At 37.7% G+C, this 17867-nt stretch overlaps 1 protein-coding gene across 8 annotated transcripts in view; it reads left to right on the top strand.

The window, feature by feature from the left end:
• The window catches only part of LOC137237950 (uncharacterized), a 118668-nt gene that overhangs the window by 54663 nt on the left and 46138 nt on the right, over positions 1–17867 (top strand). For 2 of the 8 annotated variants that reach the window (XM_067762380.1, XM_067762383.1), the window contains exon 2: positions 5053–5380. The exons of 1 other annotated variant lie outside the window; for it this stretch is intronic. In XM_067762380.1, coding sequence (XP_067618481.1) covers positions 5290–5380 — 91 coding nt within the window. In that variant the 5' untranslated portion in view covers positions 5053–5289. Of the gene's footprint in view, positions 1–71; positions 91–3957; positions 4252–4292; positions 4490–4695; positions 5381–17867 lie in introns of those variants that run through there. 5 more of the 8 variants (XM_067762386.1, XM_067762384.1, XM_067762385.1 and 2 more) reach the window with 5 other exon arrangements.

Below are 17867 nucleotides of genomic sequence, written 5' to 3'. Positions count from 1 at the left end.
AACAAAAAACATACACTCAATTGTAAACAACCATTAAATTACGGCGCAAAAAGTGTAAAATGATTTGAAAGCAGAATATCAAATAAAAAGGTTTTTTACAGTTTCACACTTCTAAAATTTTTTTTTCGGACTTAAATCACCCACTAAACCGTCAAATGCACACTTAATAGCTATCACCAAGCTATATTATACTCTTCGACCAAAGAACCATACGTTTGCCCCTCAAAGCGCTGTACTAACGCTATTGTCTATTAATTATATGGCCTACTCCGCGCTACTTCCACTTCACCGAACTAATTGCTTTAACATTTTTCTTCTCAAATACATTCCGAGCTCTATGCCTTCGAAGGAAAATTACCGAAAATTTACTTTGTAATTTCTATAACACTGTGCAACAAATTAAGGGTAATTGTCTGCTCATAAAATTATTCCAAGGAGTGGTGAGAGGATGCATGTAAAACATTACTGGGTGCAAATCGTGCCACTTCAAAATTATGCTTGGCCACTTCAATCCCGAGGTGGATAAAGAAGGGGATCTTTGGTTTTGTAAGTTGAAAAATGGTCACCAAATCGATACTGCCATCATTCATGACAGGCATAGCTCCAGTAACCCGGATGTGATGCGCATCCTATAAAAAATTTAAATACATGGCGCACTTTACCTCCGCGGAGATTTAGGCCGAGCTTCTCTTGCAATTTACGTCATGCTACTTTAACATTTTTGCAAGAAATAGTTTTATGCAGACCGCAAACGGCAGTTGCAAGCAAATGACTTTACACTGAGAAGGTTTTAATGGCAGGAATACACTTGTGTTAGCCAAACAACTGCCGAGGGTCGATACCGCTTGAATCTTTTTTCTAATTGTAAAAACTTTTTTATGCAGAATTTGATGTTGCTTTTTCCTGGCCTTGAACTAAGGGACTTCAGTGTGGTATGACCTGCCATACACACCTGATATTTCAGACCAATCTTCAAGGTGACGATGTAACTGACGAGTGCCATCACACTTTTGATATATCACGTACCGCCGCTAAAGAGCATGGAAAAACGACTGGTACGGAATGTTGGGAGCTTCAAGTGCTAGCGGATCGTAATAATACCCGCAAGTTTTAGCAGAAAATCAGGCGATTGGAGAAAGGTTTTTACCGTGGAAAAAATTCTTACAATAATCATTATGGCAACATTGTAACATAATTGGCTCCCAAAACGTACCAGATATTGAAGCAAACGAACCCGATACCGCATACTCGGACGACGGAATATAAGTCCAACCATTTTAACGTGTCAAAGTGAGAATATAATTTTTCCGGACAAAAGGTAACAATGCACCGAGAAACACGCACTAGATAATTGTTGTCGGATCTATTCAAACATTGAGGTAACGAGTTTGTAAGGAGTGTAGAAAAGAGTCCGCAAAACAGGTTCAAAGGAATTACTATATTTCGTCATTGCGGCTTCAGAACTGGTAAATCTGGACGAGAAGAGAATTGGCACGCAATATTTTAATGTCTACTTCAAAGCAGTTTTTTACAGCGCCATGTCTTAAGTTGAGTTCCTGCAAAGTTTTATCAAATGATTTTGAGCAACACCATCAACTTCCCAAGGACGGATGAGGACCTCTCATATCCATTCATAACGAAAGGATATACATAGCATGAACCATATAGAGAAGACGGTACAGCTATTGGGCAAATGTTGTCCGGAAGTTATAATGTCCTTTCCGTATACCCACGGCATACATCGAACCTGATTTAATGAAGAGCTGTATTGGGCTTGCGTACATGATGACGCTCCGATGCAGAAAGAATTTTCCACGACACCTTTATTTGGCAGCAGAAGAAGGTTGAGACCAACGATGACCACCAAGTGGCCGACAAGCTAAACGATGTGGGTCGGTCCGTGTTTTAACGCGGTTAGCATGAGGCATAAGCTGTAGTCCTGTACAGTATCTAAGAACATTTGGTTTAGATATAACCTGTTTAGTTGGAATTGAAATACAGCACTGTCGTAGCCGAGTGTAGTTCTTTGAAAAAACCGCCATACACCCAGTACTTAATAATGTTAGGACTGTATAGCCAGTAGAATATAGGAGAGGGCGGGATTCCCTCCTTAGGTTTTTAGTAATAGTCAATCTTTTCACAATATTGTTAGTAGTGCTATAATTTCTCTTCTGCATGACTTCATCTATCTAGAGTAATCCTACTATCTTTGAAGCTGCACAAATGAGGGCAAATCATGTTTGTTACCGGCGGATTTCAGCCTTTCGTAACCTAGACTGGAAGGAAACGAAAAACAAAACAGAGCAGATAGCAAGAATAGATAACAAAACTGGAACGAATTTGAAGAATGAAACAAAAACTCTTTACAAGACGAAACATGAAACCAGAACAAACCCGAAATACTCTTCACGAACGAAGCGAAGGCTGAACTCGGAACCAAATGCAATTCCGAAACAAAAGCGAAATAATTTTGTTGAACGAAAGGAAATTTAAACTAAGCCACCTTGCAACAAAAAACCAGACGGAAACCAAAATATAGTCGAGAAACGTAACTAAAACCAAAATAAAACGTTTCAGAAATCTCAAGAAAGGCGAACCACGAACCGCATGATTTACCTCGGAATCACCCCACTTAACATCGCATATAAGGTCAATATAACGAATTGTGAAAAAGACTGAGAACGAACTAATTGGACCGTATCAGTGCGGTTTCAAACCTGGAAAATGTACTATCGACCAAACCTTCACGATGCACCAGATCCTGGGAAAGACTCACGATAAGAGAATCGACATTCATTATCGTCTGAATTGAAGATCTCTGCAAAGTTAATAAGGCTCTGCCAAATGATGTTAAGCAACACCAACAGTTTTGTTAAGATTGGAAAGGACCTCTTCGAGCTATTCGGAGCCAAACGAGGCTACAGTCAAGGCGACTGCTTTTCGTGCAATTTCTTTAAAATAGTGCTGGAGAAGATAATTCTCGCAGCAGCACTAAATCGTGATATTGATATTATTGACCTAAACAAATGTGCCGTGAGTTCTGCGTTCTGTAGATTATATAGACAAAAAAGTAAGTCTTGCAGTAAATAAGGAAAAGGCGAAGTACTTGCCATCATCCAGGATAGAATCAGCGCATTTGCGCCTTGGCAGTAACGTCACTGTTGACGGATATAAATGCGAGACTGGGAAGGATAGCAAAAACAATGTCACCTTAAAAATCAAACACAGAACTACTCTTGCGAACCAGTGCTACTTTGGACTGAGTAGACAATTGAAAAGAAAAGTTCTCTCTCGACGAATAAAAAGCCCGCTCTACAAGTCGCTCATTATACTTGTTCTGGCTCAAGATAATGGACGGTGTCGAGTGAAGATGAGATGGCGCTTAGAGTGTTCGAGAGAAAAGTTTTTCGAAAGATTTATAGTCATGTCCGTAATGGCGACAGCGAGTATCGAGTAATCGACACCGACATATGGAAGCAGAGGAAACTTCCACTGAGTTGGGAGAGATAGATGGAGGAAGACGAGATCTTCCTTGGTTCTCCCAATTGGTGTCAGTTATCACGAAACAGGAATAGCTCGCGTGACTTGACGAAATCGCATATGCGATTAAGCTTCAATTAATGATGTCTCTATAACCCATGTAGTAAAGTTAACCAACTGTTTAATGGCTTGTTATAAAATTGCATACTTTTTTTTCTTATATGCCGAATTTTGCTGTACTTCGTCGTTTGTTAAAGGTAACAAAAACCGGGAAGCTCTCTCGAGTCGAGTTTTGTCTTTGACCTTACTGTATATTCAAATTCAAAGCAAATGCCACATAAGTAATGATGCCCATGTTTTTTTTTTTTGTTGACTAGTGTAAACATTACGAAGCACTAGTGTCTGCGACGATGACGACGACGACGACTGTGACGACGATATTTGAGCAAAGCCATTAATCGACTAAAAGCGGTCGGAGAATATATGTTCATTAATTACAATGAAAAGGACGACGAGAAAAAAGAAACAATGTGGATGAAAGTTGCTGCGAGCACAGTTTACAGAAAAGGCGTCACCGTATATGCCACACTCAACGCCAGACAGTCAAAGTGGCAAGAACACGAAGCAATGCTAAATAAATAAAAAGTTAAAAAAAAAAAATATTTTTATGTCGAAAATAATAAACAAAGTCACAGCAGCAACGGAAGCCCTAGTGAATCCAACTAGTTTAAAAACATAAAAAAATTACCTACAACTAACAGCGTGCTTGTGGTAGGTACTCATTGCACGCACACCCACTAGCTTAGTGAACGGCAGTCGAGGCTGGTGTGGACCACTACCATTTTGACCACTGATAAGAGAGAACAGCGAGCGCACAGTTAGCAGCAAACAAAGTCAAAAAGGAAGCATCACATAACAAATACATATGCATACATATTCGCATATACATATATGTATATATTAAGCTATTATCAGGGAGTTGTCCTGCAATAAAGTGCTTTAGTCACTGGTAATTAATGACGAGGAAATGTAGTGAACAAATGCAAAATAGAAAAAAATAAATGAAGGTGCAAAAAATTTGTATTCAAACAAAGTGCATTCTTAACTATTTCTTATATTTTTAATTTTTTTTATATTTTTTTTTTTTATTCCTGCATTTAATTTTTCTATTTGGTGATAAAAGACTATTTGATTAACTTCCTCACTTTGTCTCAGCAATATGCGCACACATAAAAGAATATACGCAGCAGAAAGTTTTTAATTAAAATTTGTGACTAAAGGAAAACAGAAAATTAAATTCCTTTTTAACTCAATCAAACAATCAACTAGCCACCCACCATCACCCGCACTTCCGCAGAGTTATTTAGATGTCCTTACATGCATACATATGTACATACATACATAAGTATATCTTTGCAAGCGGAGCAGCTCTAATAGTGACATCATTTGCGCATAATTAATTTAACAACACACATATACACAAACATAACAACTATCTATTAAGAAATAAAAACTATACAAAATATAGAATATAAACATTTTTTAACAAAAAAAATCTCAATTTTTATCAAGATTCACGCACAAATAAACGTCATCAACACCATAGTATTAACAAAAAAATATAATAAAAAGAAAAAATGTGCCAATTTCTGAGCTGAAAAAGACATTCCAAAGTGTGTGGGGAGTACTGTGTGAGTGTGTGCGTGTTTTTTTGCTTTCTTCGTTCTTCTTTTCTTCAATAAAGGAAGTGCGACTAACAACAATCAAACGGTACGAACGCCTGAAAGTAGACATTTCAAGCTGCTAAAGATGTTCTCTATGTGTTCGAAAGTGAAGCTAGGAGACTCAGCAGAAAATGCACAACAACTACAACTACAACAGCAGCAACAACAACCGACGGGTGAGTAGAATAGAAGTGAAAGTGTTTTCTTTTTTCTGGCGTTTAAGACCTTGGTTAAAAATGCTTTGTGTTAGCATTCCATATACATTTGTACGTATGTACATACATAAGGCGTTACATAGTATATATTTTAGAGAGCTGTGCAGTGTTTGTTGTAAGGTAGTCTGTTCATACATATGTACGTATGTATCCTTTATGTACGTTATAGCGTTTATTTTTCCTGAACTCCTTTTTTTCAGGTCCACGTGCAAATATTGTATTAACCGCCTAAAGAAACAAGCTTTGAAAAATATCAAAAAATTAACGGAAAGAAGTTGATGAATATGTTGTTATGGTATGGTATATTAACCAGAAACAGCATTTACCTAACTGTTAACCAGGAAAAGCCATTCGGCTTATCACGGATAACCAGGGCCGCAGAGAGCCGAGCCGGGCCCCTGGGACAGTTCGCGTTTACGGGCCCCCCTAAAAAATAAACTCAACCCAGTAAAAAAAGTAACATAACATACATAAATTTTTCAATTCACATTATCAGTTTTATTTCATATAAAATAAGATTTGCTGGAGCACTTACATAAATGAAATGTTAGATTTCATTGTTTGATTCGCTTACATTAACATTTTCTAAATATGTACAGCTTGAATCAGCCACGGAAAACCTTCCGTGCTTTTTGGTCTGCGAATATGCAAATTACCGATTCAAGACTAATGCTGCGACCAAGGCTGGACTCCAACGCCAATGCTCCAAGGCTTGTGAAGCGATTTTGGCTCATAGTAGAACGTAAACAATTTTTTACGCTTGACAATAGACTAAAAAAACGCTCCCCTTCAGCCACACTGACTGGAAGTGTGCAAGATATTCTTAATGCTATACAGGTATTCGGAAATAATACTTCCATCTTCAAGTCATGAAATATGTTCAGAAGTTGATATGGTAGCAGCGAATCAAATCCCAAATTTGCTAAGTGAATGGCTTTGAGATGAATGATTTCATTTATTAGATCCGTAGAAATATCGATACCATAAATCGTGCAGAATGCCGCTGCCTTTTCTCTGAGCTCTTCTTCCGTCAGATCCTGATACTTCCACAAAAAACTAAATTTAACCGCAATGTCATTTACGGCTTCGAAACGTCTTGTCATATTACCAATCAAGCAGTCCAAAAGAAGGTAAAAAACTTGCTGTTTGAATTGAGTTTCGGAATCACACTCAGGTGATTCGCTAGGTAATTCATCGAACTGGCGCTTTCTTATCTTCCTTCTTTTTTCTGCGAAGGTATTCACAACTCCTTACTCCCTGCCAGAACCTTACATTCTTAAAGTATGATCGACCATTGATCCCTGAACTTCTTCAACTCTTAAATCAGGCTACGTATATTTTCTGTTTCCACGTCCAGTGTGGCATTTCTAGCTTGCAGTACCAGATTTCGATGGTTGATTACCGCCAACACTTTGAGCCAAATAGAGGCTAAGAGGATACACTCAAATTTTCCCATATATGCTTCAATACCTTTCAAATCCGTTACTGTTTCTGAACTCAGATTCAAAAACTTGATTTCATCAATAGCTTTCAATATTTGGGAAATGTGAGTTGCGAAAGGTTTCACACTATCCACACGAGCAGAACATCGTGTTTGTGATATGCTGTGCAAGGAGAAATTAGTTTTTTCCTTGAGAATTTCCCATCTCTGAGGGTTTGCGCTAAAGATATTATACAATTTCTGCATAATACCGAAAAATGTGATTACTTCTACACATTAAAAAATTTACTAATAATTGCAGCACTGACAAAAGAAATACGAAGCTTGCAACAATTAACGCGAAAATGACCTATGTAAGCTTATCCAAGGCATACTCATATGTTTGCACAAATTGGCGCTTCGCAAAACAAGTCAAGTGTACTATTTTTTTCAAATTAACGCTCTAGTTTATTATCAGCCTGTATCCACAGGTGTCGCTGGCTTTTACAAAAACGAAGAAGCAATACGACCAAACCGATAGGGGCATAGTTATAGTCGAAATAAAATGTGATTTTAAGTTATTTGAAGCATTTTTGACAGATAGCTCTTATAAAATTGTGTCAAAAACGTATATCTAACTTAAAATCACATTTTATTTCGACTATGACTATGCCCCATAGTATTTGATTGGATGCTTATGATTTTAGTTTAGAGATTTTCAATTTTAAAACAATTTTTTATAGCAACAAAATATGTATGTATCTCTGAAATCCTAGTTAGAGTACTGTCAAACTGCTTTGCCTTGCCGGGCCCCCAAAAACCTTCCTGGCCCCAGGGCAATTGCCATACTACGTCCCGATCGTATATTTTTATGGTCATACCGATACTATTTCTAGAATCTATTTTAAATCATTTTTGTACTATTCGGGGGTACATTTTGAATTAATTCCAGACTTTTTCGTAGTAATGTTGGAATCAATCGCGGACTACTTCAGGATGATTTTGACTAGGCGTTGGGGAGCATTCCGCGACTATATTAGGCATATGCTGGGACAACTTCATTTAAGAATACGAAAATTTATGTGAGCCGTTATTATTATAGGATTATAATCGGCATATTGTTAACATGATATTGATTTGTAATCGATAACAACTGTCACCCGAATGTTACCCGAATTTTATTGGTGAACTATCGACCTGTTAACGGTTTATTATCGAGATTTAATAGATTCATTATCGAAAAAATATTTATTTTTTATCGGAGAAATATCGATTAGTTTTTTTTTTCAAGATCGATGTTTTTTCGGTAACTTTTCGATACGAAATGTAAATTTTTTGACACCAAATCAATTTCTTTTTCGATAAAAAACCGATATTTTTATACTAAGTTGAGCAGAGCTCACAGAGTATATTAACTTTGATTGGATAACGGTTGGTTGTACAGGTATAAAGGAATAGAGATAGATATAGACTTCCATATATCAAAATCATCAGGATCGTAAAAAAATTTGATTGAGCCATGTCCGTCCGTATGTCCGTCCGTTAACACGATAACTTGAGTAAATTTTGAGGTATCTTGATGAAATTAGGTATGTAGGTTCCTGAGCACTCATCTCAGATCGCTATTTAAAATGAACGATAAAGCGATGAAATTTGGTAGGTGAGTTGAACTTATGACGCAAAATAGAAAATTAGTAAAATTTTTGACAATGGGCGTGGCACCGCCCACTTTTAAAAGAAGGTAATTTAAAATTTTTGCAAGCTGTAATTTGGCATTTGTTGAAGATATCATGATGAAATTTGGCAAGAACGTTACTCATATTACTATATATATGCTTAATAAAAATTAGCAAAATCGGAGAACGACCACGCCCACTTAAAAAAAAAATATTTTTTTAAAGTGAAATTAAAAAAAAAAAAGTTAATATCTTTACAGTATATAAGTAAATTATGTTAACATTCAACTCCAGTAATGATATAAAAAATAAATAAACAAAAATAAAAAAAAAAATTCCAAAATGGGCGTGGCGCCGCCATTTTTCTTTTAATTTGTCTAGGATACTTTTAATAGGTCGAACAAAAATTTACCAATCCTTGTGAAATTTGGTAGGGGCTTAGATTCTAAGACGATAACTTATTTCTATGAAAAAGGGCGAAATGGGTTGAAGCCACGCCCAGTTTTTATACACAGTCGACCGTCTGTCCTTCCGCTCGGCCGTTAACACGATAACTTGAGCAAAAATCGATATATCTTTACTAAACTCAGTTCAGGTACTTATCCGAACTCACTTTGGTATAAAAAATGGCCGAAATCCGACTATGATCACGCCCACTTTTTCCATATCGAAAATTACGAATAATGAAAAATATATACCAAATACGAAAAAAGGAATGAAACAAGGTAATTGGATTGGTTTATTGATGCAAAATATAACTTTAGATAAAAACTTTGTAAAATGGGTGTGACACCTACCATATTAAGTAGAAGAAAATGAAAAAGTTCTGCAGGGCGAAATAAAAAACCCTTGAAATATTGGCAGGAATACTGTTCGTGGTATTACATATATAAATAAATTAGCGGTATCCAAAGGATGAAGTTCTGGGTCACCCTGGTCCACATTTTGGTCGATATCTGGAAAACGCCTTCACATATACAACTACCCCACTCCCTTTGAAAAGCCTCATTAATACCTATAATTTGATACCCATATCGTACAAACAAATTCTAGAGTCACCCCTGGTCCACCTTTATGGCGATACCTCGAAAAGGCGTCCACCTATGGAACTAAGGATCAGTCCCTTTTAAAATACTCATTAATATCTTTCATTGGATACCCATATCGTACAAACAAATTCTAGAGTCAACCCTGATCCACTTTTATGGCGATATTCCGAAATGGCCTGCACCTATAGAACTATGGCCCACTCCCTCATAAAATACTCTTTAATGCCTTTCATTTGATACACGCGTCATACAAACACATTCCAGGGTTACCCTCGGTTCATTTTCCTACATGGTTATTTTCCCTTATGTTGTCACTATAGCTCTCAACTGAGTATGTAATGTTCGGTTACACCCGAACTTAACCTTCCTTACTTGTTTAGATAACAAATTGATATTATTGCTGTAAACAATTGGATTACTTTTAGACAAAATATCGATGCTTTTTCGATAACCATTTGATATTTTTCTTTTACAAATCGATATTTTCTAAATAAAAATTTAAAGCTTTTCCAAAATATGTTGATATTTTGTCGATAGCAAATTGTTGTTTTTTCGATAACATTTCGATATTAATATCATATCATAGATAACATTTACAGATGGTATAAAATTTATACCTATTTGGTCGCTATCTTGCCTATACCTCGCCGATAACACGCGTATTACAAACCTAAAACAGACCGATAACAAATGATTAGCAAACCAATATCCCATCCAAAATAAAAGTAAAACAGACTAGGATTGCTCGCAGAAAAAATCTTTGTACAGAGAACGTGGAAGGCTTAAAAAAGAGCAAAACAGAGCAGAAAAAAGAAAAAACACCACCTTGAAACATTTGCTGCTTAAAGGACCATTGCAATACTTACTTACAGTCCAACAAGGCACGCCAGTTGCTTCCTCGTTGGGTTAAATGGCGCCAATTCCTCACAACAAGGGAATTTAAGTAATTTTCCACTTAATGCTTCCAGGGAAGTGGGTCTGCGATCTCCCTCTCTTTCCATAGGTTCGGCCAAGAATACGTTTTTAGCCGGATCGCAGAATATGACCTAGCCAGCGTAAACGCTGTGTTTTAATTCACTGGACTGTGTTGGTGTTTGCATAACGCTCATACAGCTCATCATTAAACCTTCTTCGGTAGTCGCCGTCGCCAATACACAGCGGCCCATAAATCTTTCGAAGAACTTTTCTCTCGAACACCCGCAGATCCGCCACATCTAATGTTGTCATGGTCCATGCTTCCACGGGCGGGTACAATAAGTGACTCGTAGACAGGCGAATCTACGGGGGGGATAGAATATTCAAAGTTCAATACTTAAAGTTTTTGGAAAATAAAATTTTGTATGGAAAATCTTCAAGTCTAAGGTGTGCAAATGAAAATATCTAGCATCAATACTGCGGGCCATTTTTTTCTCAACGGAATATCATAAAGAGTAAAATTTTGCGTATGTGGTTTTCCTTGCGTGCAAAATTGCAAATGCTCCAGAAAAAATTTTTTTGCACGGTTTTTGCAACAATTTAAAAAATTGAAATTTATTTCACAGAAATAAAAAATGTGCTCTTAAAGAGTTTTTAATTACAAGCAAATTGGTGTTTGAATTGTCAAAATCGGTGGAGCCTATCGGCTGCTATTCAGCTTTAAAAGAAAAAGGACAAAGAAAATTCAAAAGGCGATTAGGAAGGATACAGTTTTTTTTCTGGAAAAATCGCAGACGAGCGTTTATTTGTATTATCGATAGCTATCAAATAATATCTTTGTTGCTCAAAAGTAAATTATGACGTTTTTCGGTGATCACTTTCAGAAATTTTCACTCGGTGTCTTTAAACATAACATTTTATTTACATTGTTATTATTACATTGTTTTATTAAAATTATGTAACTATGAAATGTACACACCCAGTGATGATAAATAAAAGTATCAAGTAACAAATACAAAAAGTATTTAAAAACAGAATACATACATACTATCGAAAATACTTTGAAATCGAAAGCTTACATTTTGGTATTATTAAGCGCTGTACGCAGTAGAGATATACGCCGCCGATAAACGCCGCCGCCGATTTTGGTCGTTTTTCGCACGCTGCCACCGAATGTCAAAAATAGACTGTTTAGGCCATTTATTGCTCATGTCGAAAATTGGTCGGATATGGTCGAAAGTGGTATGAACGGATGCGCATTACTGCCAGTTATAAGAAACTCATTGCGAAATTTTACTCTTTCTAACTGTTCAAAAGTTATTTAAAAAAAACTGGAGTTTTTAATATCAGCTTAACACGGACTTTGCATCGCCCAATTTACCAAATTATTAAAACAAAACACTAAAAGAAAAGTTATATGATAAATTTATATGCTCACTTTGCATATTTTTTATTTTTTTTTTTTTTCAAAAATTTACTAATGAACAATGAATTCAAATAAAATGACCCACGGCGAACATGTTTTCAAATTGTCCTTGTAACGATTGTGTCCACAGCAGAACAATTATAGCAACGATCGACACATACAATTGCACATGTGTTACATAGCTAACACTTTCAGCCTAAAAGTCGACTACGATTTATCTTGAAGATGTTAACCCATTAACGTTATCTGTTTTTATAATGTTAAATGTTCTTATTGTTGTTAAACTCAGTTATCTATAAATGATGGTAGAGAGATCACTCTAAATTTAACTGATATATGTTAGTAATATGTAGATATTGTTAATAATGCTAATTTTAGGGTTACGAAAATATTCTCAATCTCTCAATTTTACGATTGTACATAACTGTAATCCTTTTCGTTTCTATGCATTTAACTTATGATATTGTAACGAATTTACTTGCAAATCCTCTTATTTGCCCTTCTGCTAAGTTCGAATCACTAAATTGTTGAATAAATAACTCCAATATTGAATAATGGAAAAATGGCCTTTATTAAAGTATTTCACAATAACACTTATACTTTGCAACGAATAGCTTGCTTAATAACCAAACTGATTGATAGCTCAAACGAAACTCACTTTCAAAATAATACTGCTATTGCTCGCTAGACAGCGTCTTAATCGAAACTGATTATAGCGCCTCTACCGCTGGTGCTTTTATACTCTGTGATTTCCTCGTGGCATCTTCTAGGCGCTTCCCGAATTTGCTTAGTTGCCGTCATATAATTATAACTACAGATGCACGTATATAGCTTCTCATATGCGTGTATTTGTGAGCGACACTTCAACAATTACAATTGCATACTTTTGGGAGCATCTCTTCTCTGCTGCGTGTACGTACATATGTGTAGACATAATGTTTTATTCGTTTATGTAGATACATAATGATTGATCTATGGATGTGCATGCAAGGCGCACCTTAGCATCGGCTTAGAGATGGCAGCACCCCTTAGTTTTGCTAATATTCGTAACACTGCCCTCCACCTAAGTCTGATCGTCCCGATCAGACAAATGTCTCGATCTAAACGCAGCCAGCATCCCCAAATGTACCACTCTACTACTTCGTGGCTGTATGCGGTAGATGGTGTCACTGATCTTCTTCACAACTTTGTACGGGCCTTCCCAACTGCACCGAAATTTGGATGAAACACCTTTCCGCCGGTGAGGGTTGTATAACAGTACCAAATCTCCCGCCAAGAAACCTTTCGAATTATTGTTCTCATGGTGCCTGTGTTCCATCGTACTACTTAATACTCTGGTTCGTTCCTTCACACTCTGTTGTTTGGCCATTGAACTACTTCGTAGAGCTTGCGCTGGACGGATTTGCTTTGCATAATCAGTATCGTTCCCACGTTTCCCCACAGTAGTGAGCTCTGGCTTGAAACTACCCTCGCATTCTTTCTGGGAAATTCGTTGCTTCGGTTTTGTGCATCCATTAGGTTTTGTCAATGCCAGTGTTTCTCTCGCAGGCCCATTCGATCTATCAACCTTTGCCTTTGACTTTCGTAGCCTTTGTCGAGTCTTTTCCACCAGTACCCTATTACTGCTGAACCCTTTCTCCAAACTGAAGTTAAGTGGTATATCCTGGTTCTTATAACGCATCACCCTTCTCTGCATATCGATCTTGATGTCATGGTCAACCAAGAAGTCCACTCCCAATATGACTTCATCAACGATCTCTGCCACAACGAATTTGTGTAGAACCATGACCTCCCCAATTAAGACTTCACATACCACTTCTCCCTTGACTTGGTTATACTCGCCAGTAATCATACGCAATCTTGCTCCAGGTAATGGCTTTACTTTCCTGTTGACCAAATCAGATCGGATCAAGGAATGAGATGTGCCCGTATCTACAGTCAGTACACGCTCCTTGCCATCCACATTTCCTTTGACGGTAAGACTGCTCGATTTCTTTCCAGTTTGCGAGATAGGTATCACACGACATTCAATAGCTGGGGCAAGTTCTCGATCTTTACATTTGACTCGCTCTTGCTTATCTCCTCCAGCTTTGCGTTTACGACCAGCCAAGTTGGAACTACCATGACCGGTGCTGCAATGACGTGCAATGTAACTTGGGTTACCGCACTTGAAACACTTCATAACTCCGGCATTATTTTGTTGTAATCCCTTCAGTGCTTCCAAAATTGTATCTACCCAATCTGGCCTTTCCACTTCCACGCGATGAGCTTTGTATGCGGGCTTACTCAAAAGTGACGCTGTTTCCTGAGTCAGTGCATCCGATACCGTTTCAGCAAATGTTGGCTTTGGGCTCGCGTATGTGGCTCGCTTCGTTTCGACGTCCCGTATGCCGTTAATAAAGCTCTGAATCTTTACCCTTTCAATGTATTCCAGGGGTGCGTCCGCATTTGCAAGATGAGCCAATCTTTCAACATCCGAAGCAAACTCCTGTAATGTCTCATTTGCTTTTTGGTAACGGTGTTGAAACTCAATTTGGTATATCTGTTTTCTATGCTCGCTTCCATAACGTCTCTCGACAGCGGCGATCAATGCTTCATAGTTGTTCCGCTCTCCCTCGGGAATCGTCTGTAGGATTTCGGCTGCTGGCCTCTTCAATGCTACGAATAGAGCAGCAACTTTATCTTCAGCATTCCAGTTGTTCACTGCTGACGTCTTCTCAAACTGAAGCTTGAATACCTCGAAAGGAACAGACCCGTCAAAAGATGGAGTTTTTACCTTCGGATTGCTCGCTGGAACAGCTGGGCGATTTAGTTGTAACTGTTGCATAAGACCTTTCAACGCTTCTATCTCGGCATCAATTTTGTCCTCGAGTTGTAAAATGTTTGCATCCTGCTCTTCCTGTTTCGCAAAGAGCTGCGATGATACCTGTTCCGAAATTTTTGTCGACATTCCAGATATACGTGCCTCTTGCGCTTCCAGTTGAGATGACATATATATCTTCTGTTCTTCCAATTGAGATGACATTTGCGACGCCATTTCTGAAATGCGTGCCTCCTGTGAGTCCAGCTGAGATGCCATTGTCGATGTTTGTACAAATATTGTGCTCGTCACTGTCTGCGATGTTTCGTTTTTTTCTTCCATTTTTGTTGTTGTTTTGTCGCTATCATAACGAAAGACATACTCCTCAGCATTGTAGATTCCTTCAAATACCATAGCTACACTTAGTGGTTTTTGTAGCTGGGATTTATCGCCAGAAGTAGCCAATCAACGGACTTCTAACTCCTCTGTCAGTTGCTGGATCGTCAATTCACTCAACTTTGCCATGTCCAAGTTGTATTCCCAATCTTCGGAATTTATTCAACAATTCCTCTTCTGACACCAATTGTAACGAATTTACTTGCAAATCCTCTTATTTGCCCTTCTGCTAAGTTCGAATCACTAAATTGTTGAATAAATAACTCCAATATTGAATAATGGAAAAAAGGCCTTTATTAAAGTACTTCACAATAACACTTATACTTTGCAACGAATAGCTTGCTTAATAACCAAACTGATTGATAGCTCAAATGAAACTCACTTTCAAAATAATACTGCTATTGCTCTCTAGATAGCGTCTTAATCGAAGCTGATTATAGCGCCTCTACCGCTGGTGCTTTTATACTCTGTGATTTCCTCGTGGCATCTTATAGGCGCTTCCATAATTTGCTTAGTTGCCGTCATATAATTATAACTACAGATGCACGTATATAGCTTCTCATATGCGTGTATTTGTGAGCGACACTTCAACAATTACAATTGCATACTTTTGGGAGCATCTCTTCTCTGCTGCGTGTACGTACATATGTGTAGATATAATGTTTTATTCGTTTATGTAGATACATAATGATTGATCTATGGATGTGCATGCAAGGCGCACCTTAGCATCGGCTTAGAGATGGCAGCACCCCTTAGTTTTGCTAATATTCGTAACAATATTTATTAGGCCTACTCAAATGTAATTCCGATTATTAGTATAGCGACTATTAAAGAGGACACATCGCCCTAAAAACATTTAAAGCGTTTTACCTTTTTTTTGGTTGTCGAGTTTGGTTTGACTTAGAAATAAGTAGACAGTATTGACTCTTGTGGATAGTTTTTCTAAGCACGGATGTACTAATCACGTAAGGAAGACCCTCCTCCCCACATCCTCAAGTTGTTAAAAAAGGCAAAATAACCAAAAAAGGTGCCGATTTTTAAAAAAAATGTATATTGCGATTGGCTGAAAGAATTAGCGAAATCAGTGATGCAAAATCCTTTAGTGGGTTATAGGGGCATAAACACCCCTTTGAAATGATTCTTACCTCACACTTAAGTTGAGGGTATATTGTGACGAATATTAGCAACACTAAGGGATACTATCATCTCTAAGCCGATACTAAGCAGTGACTTGTATGCACATCAACAAATCAATCATTATGTTTATACATATGTTCATACAAGCATTGGAGAAACGCACAAACACATGCATATATCTGAGATACTCCCAAAAGTAGGCAATCATCGGTGGAAGTATCACTCACATATACACGCGCATATGGCTATGCGAGAAGCTATAATAATCGTGCATCTGTAGTTATAGCTGAGAAATTTATAGCTGGTAAACAAGTAGTAAATTCTAGAAATAGAAACGCCTAGAAGTATGCGAACGAGACATCACAGAGTATAAAAGGAGTTAAAGCTCAGTAAGCAGTAATCAGTTTGATTTAAGCAAGCTATTGGTTGTGAAGTATCAGTGGTATTGTGAAGTAATTTAATAAAGGCCATTTTGCATTATTGAATATTATAGTTATTTATTCAACAATTTAGCGATACGAACGTTGGTAGAAGGTGTAAAATAAGCGGAGTTTCCCGAAATTCGTTACAATATGTACGTATGAAAAGGGTTTGAAAAATCACTGGGGCTTACATTCGAACATCTGTTGTTTATTTGCGAAACTATACAATAGCGTCTGAAATGTTAATTTTGATTTTCGCACGTCATCCTTCAACATCAAAGCTGCCGGTTTGGCATTTCCTAAAGCTGGCGGCCCTATCTAAAACTATTCCCTTGGAGTGAATCACTTTGATTATAGCCTATCAACCAAGTTTAAATATCACCTACACGTTACGGCTCCTTTTACAAATGTGAATACGCAGGCACATATATTTACCAGGTGAGGTTTTGTCCTTCGCAAGAACACTCAATGTGGTGAAGTTAAAGCTTTCCCAAGACAGTCGAACTAATGACCACGTGTGATACTACCCCAACGTAGTGGACATTTGAACTAGTCTGAAAACTGAAGCTACGCGGTCATCCATAATGAGCTCTTATATCATAAGGACGGAAAACAAGACTTAACATCTTTCAACTTAAAATCGGTCGACTTTCATTCTAAAATGCGCCGAGGATTATACGATTTTCACCCATTCCGCAATGACATCCACTTAGACATGGGCGGCATCCTTGGCCGAATAGTCACTCCCTAACGTTTCAAGGTGCTTCTCTGGTGTAGCTCGGAAGCATAGCATCCGTTGGAAAATCTTCGGAGCTACGCCTAGAGTTTCTAGGAAAGTGACATCGACGAAGGTATGAGTTCGAAGGGCTATAGCTTCTGTGCTTGCATATGGTGTGAGGGTCAGGAGGCGTGGTAGCGACTGGTGGTCGGGATTGCGACTGTTCGCACATCGGGAATTGTAGCTCTTAAAAACATCCGAAAAAACTGAAGGCGCCCTGTGCCACAAGAGTCGTGAGTATTAATAGACCATTAATAGCAACTGTAAGTCGCCTTTGTACGTGACCGCCAAGCAGCCACAAATGATTTAAGGAAATTGTGTTCGCGACGATTATTAGGAGTTAACCCTAGGTGAAACTACGCTTTGAACGACATATACAGATAAAAGTGTGACTATTTTATGTATCTCTATTTATTTTAAGCAGACGCA

This window comes from Eurosta solidaginis, chromosome 1 (assembly GCF_040869045.1).
Source record: "Eurosta solidaginis isolate ZX-2024a chromosome 1, ASM4086904v1, whole genome shotgun sequence".
Classification (NCBI taxonomy): domain Eukaryota; kingdom Metazoa; phylum Arthropoda; class Insecta; order Diptera; family Tephritidae; genus Eurosta; species Eurosta solidaginis.
Note: the sequence above shows the minus strand (reverse complement) of the source record. Positions and strands in the feature narration are given on the sequence as shown.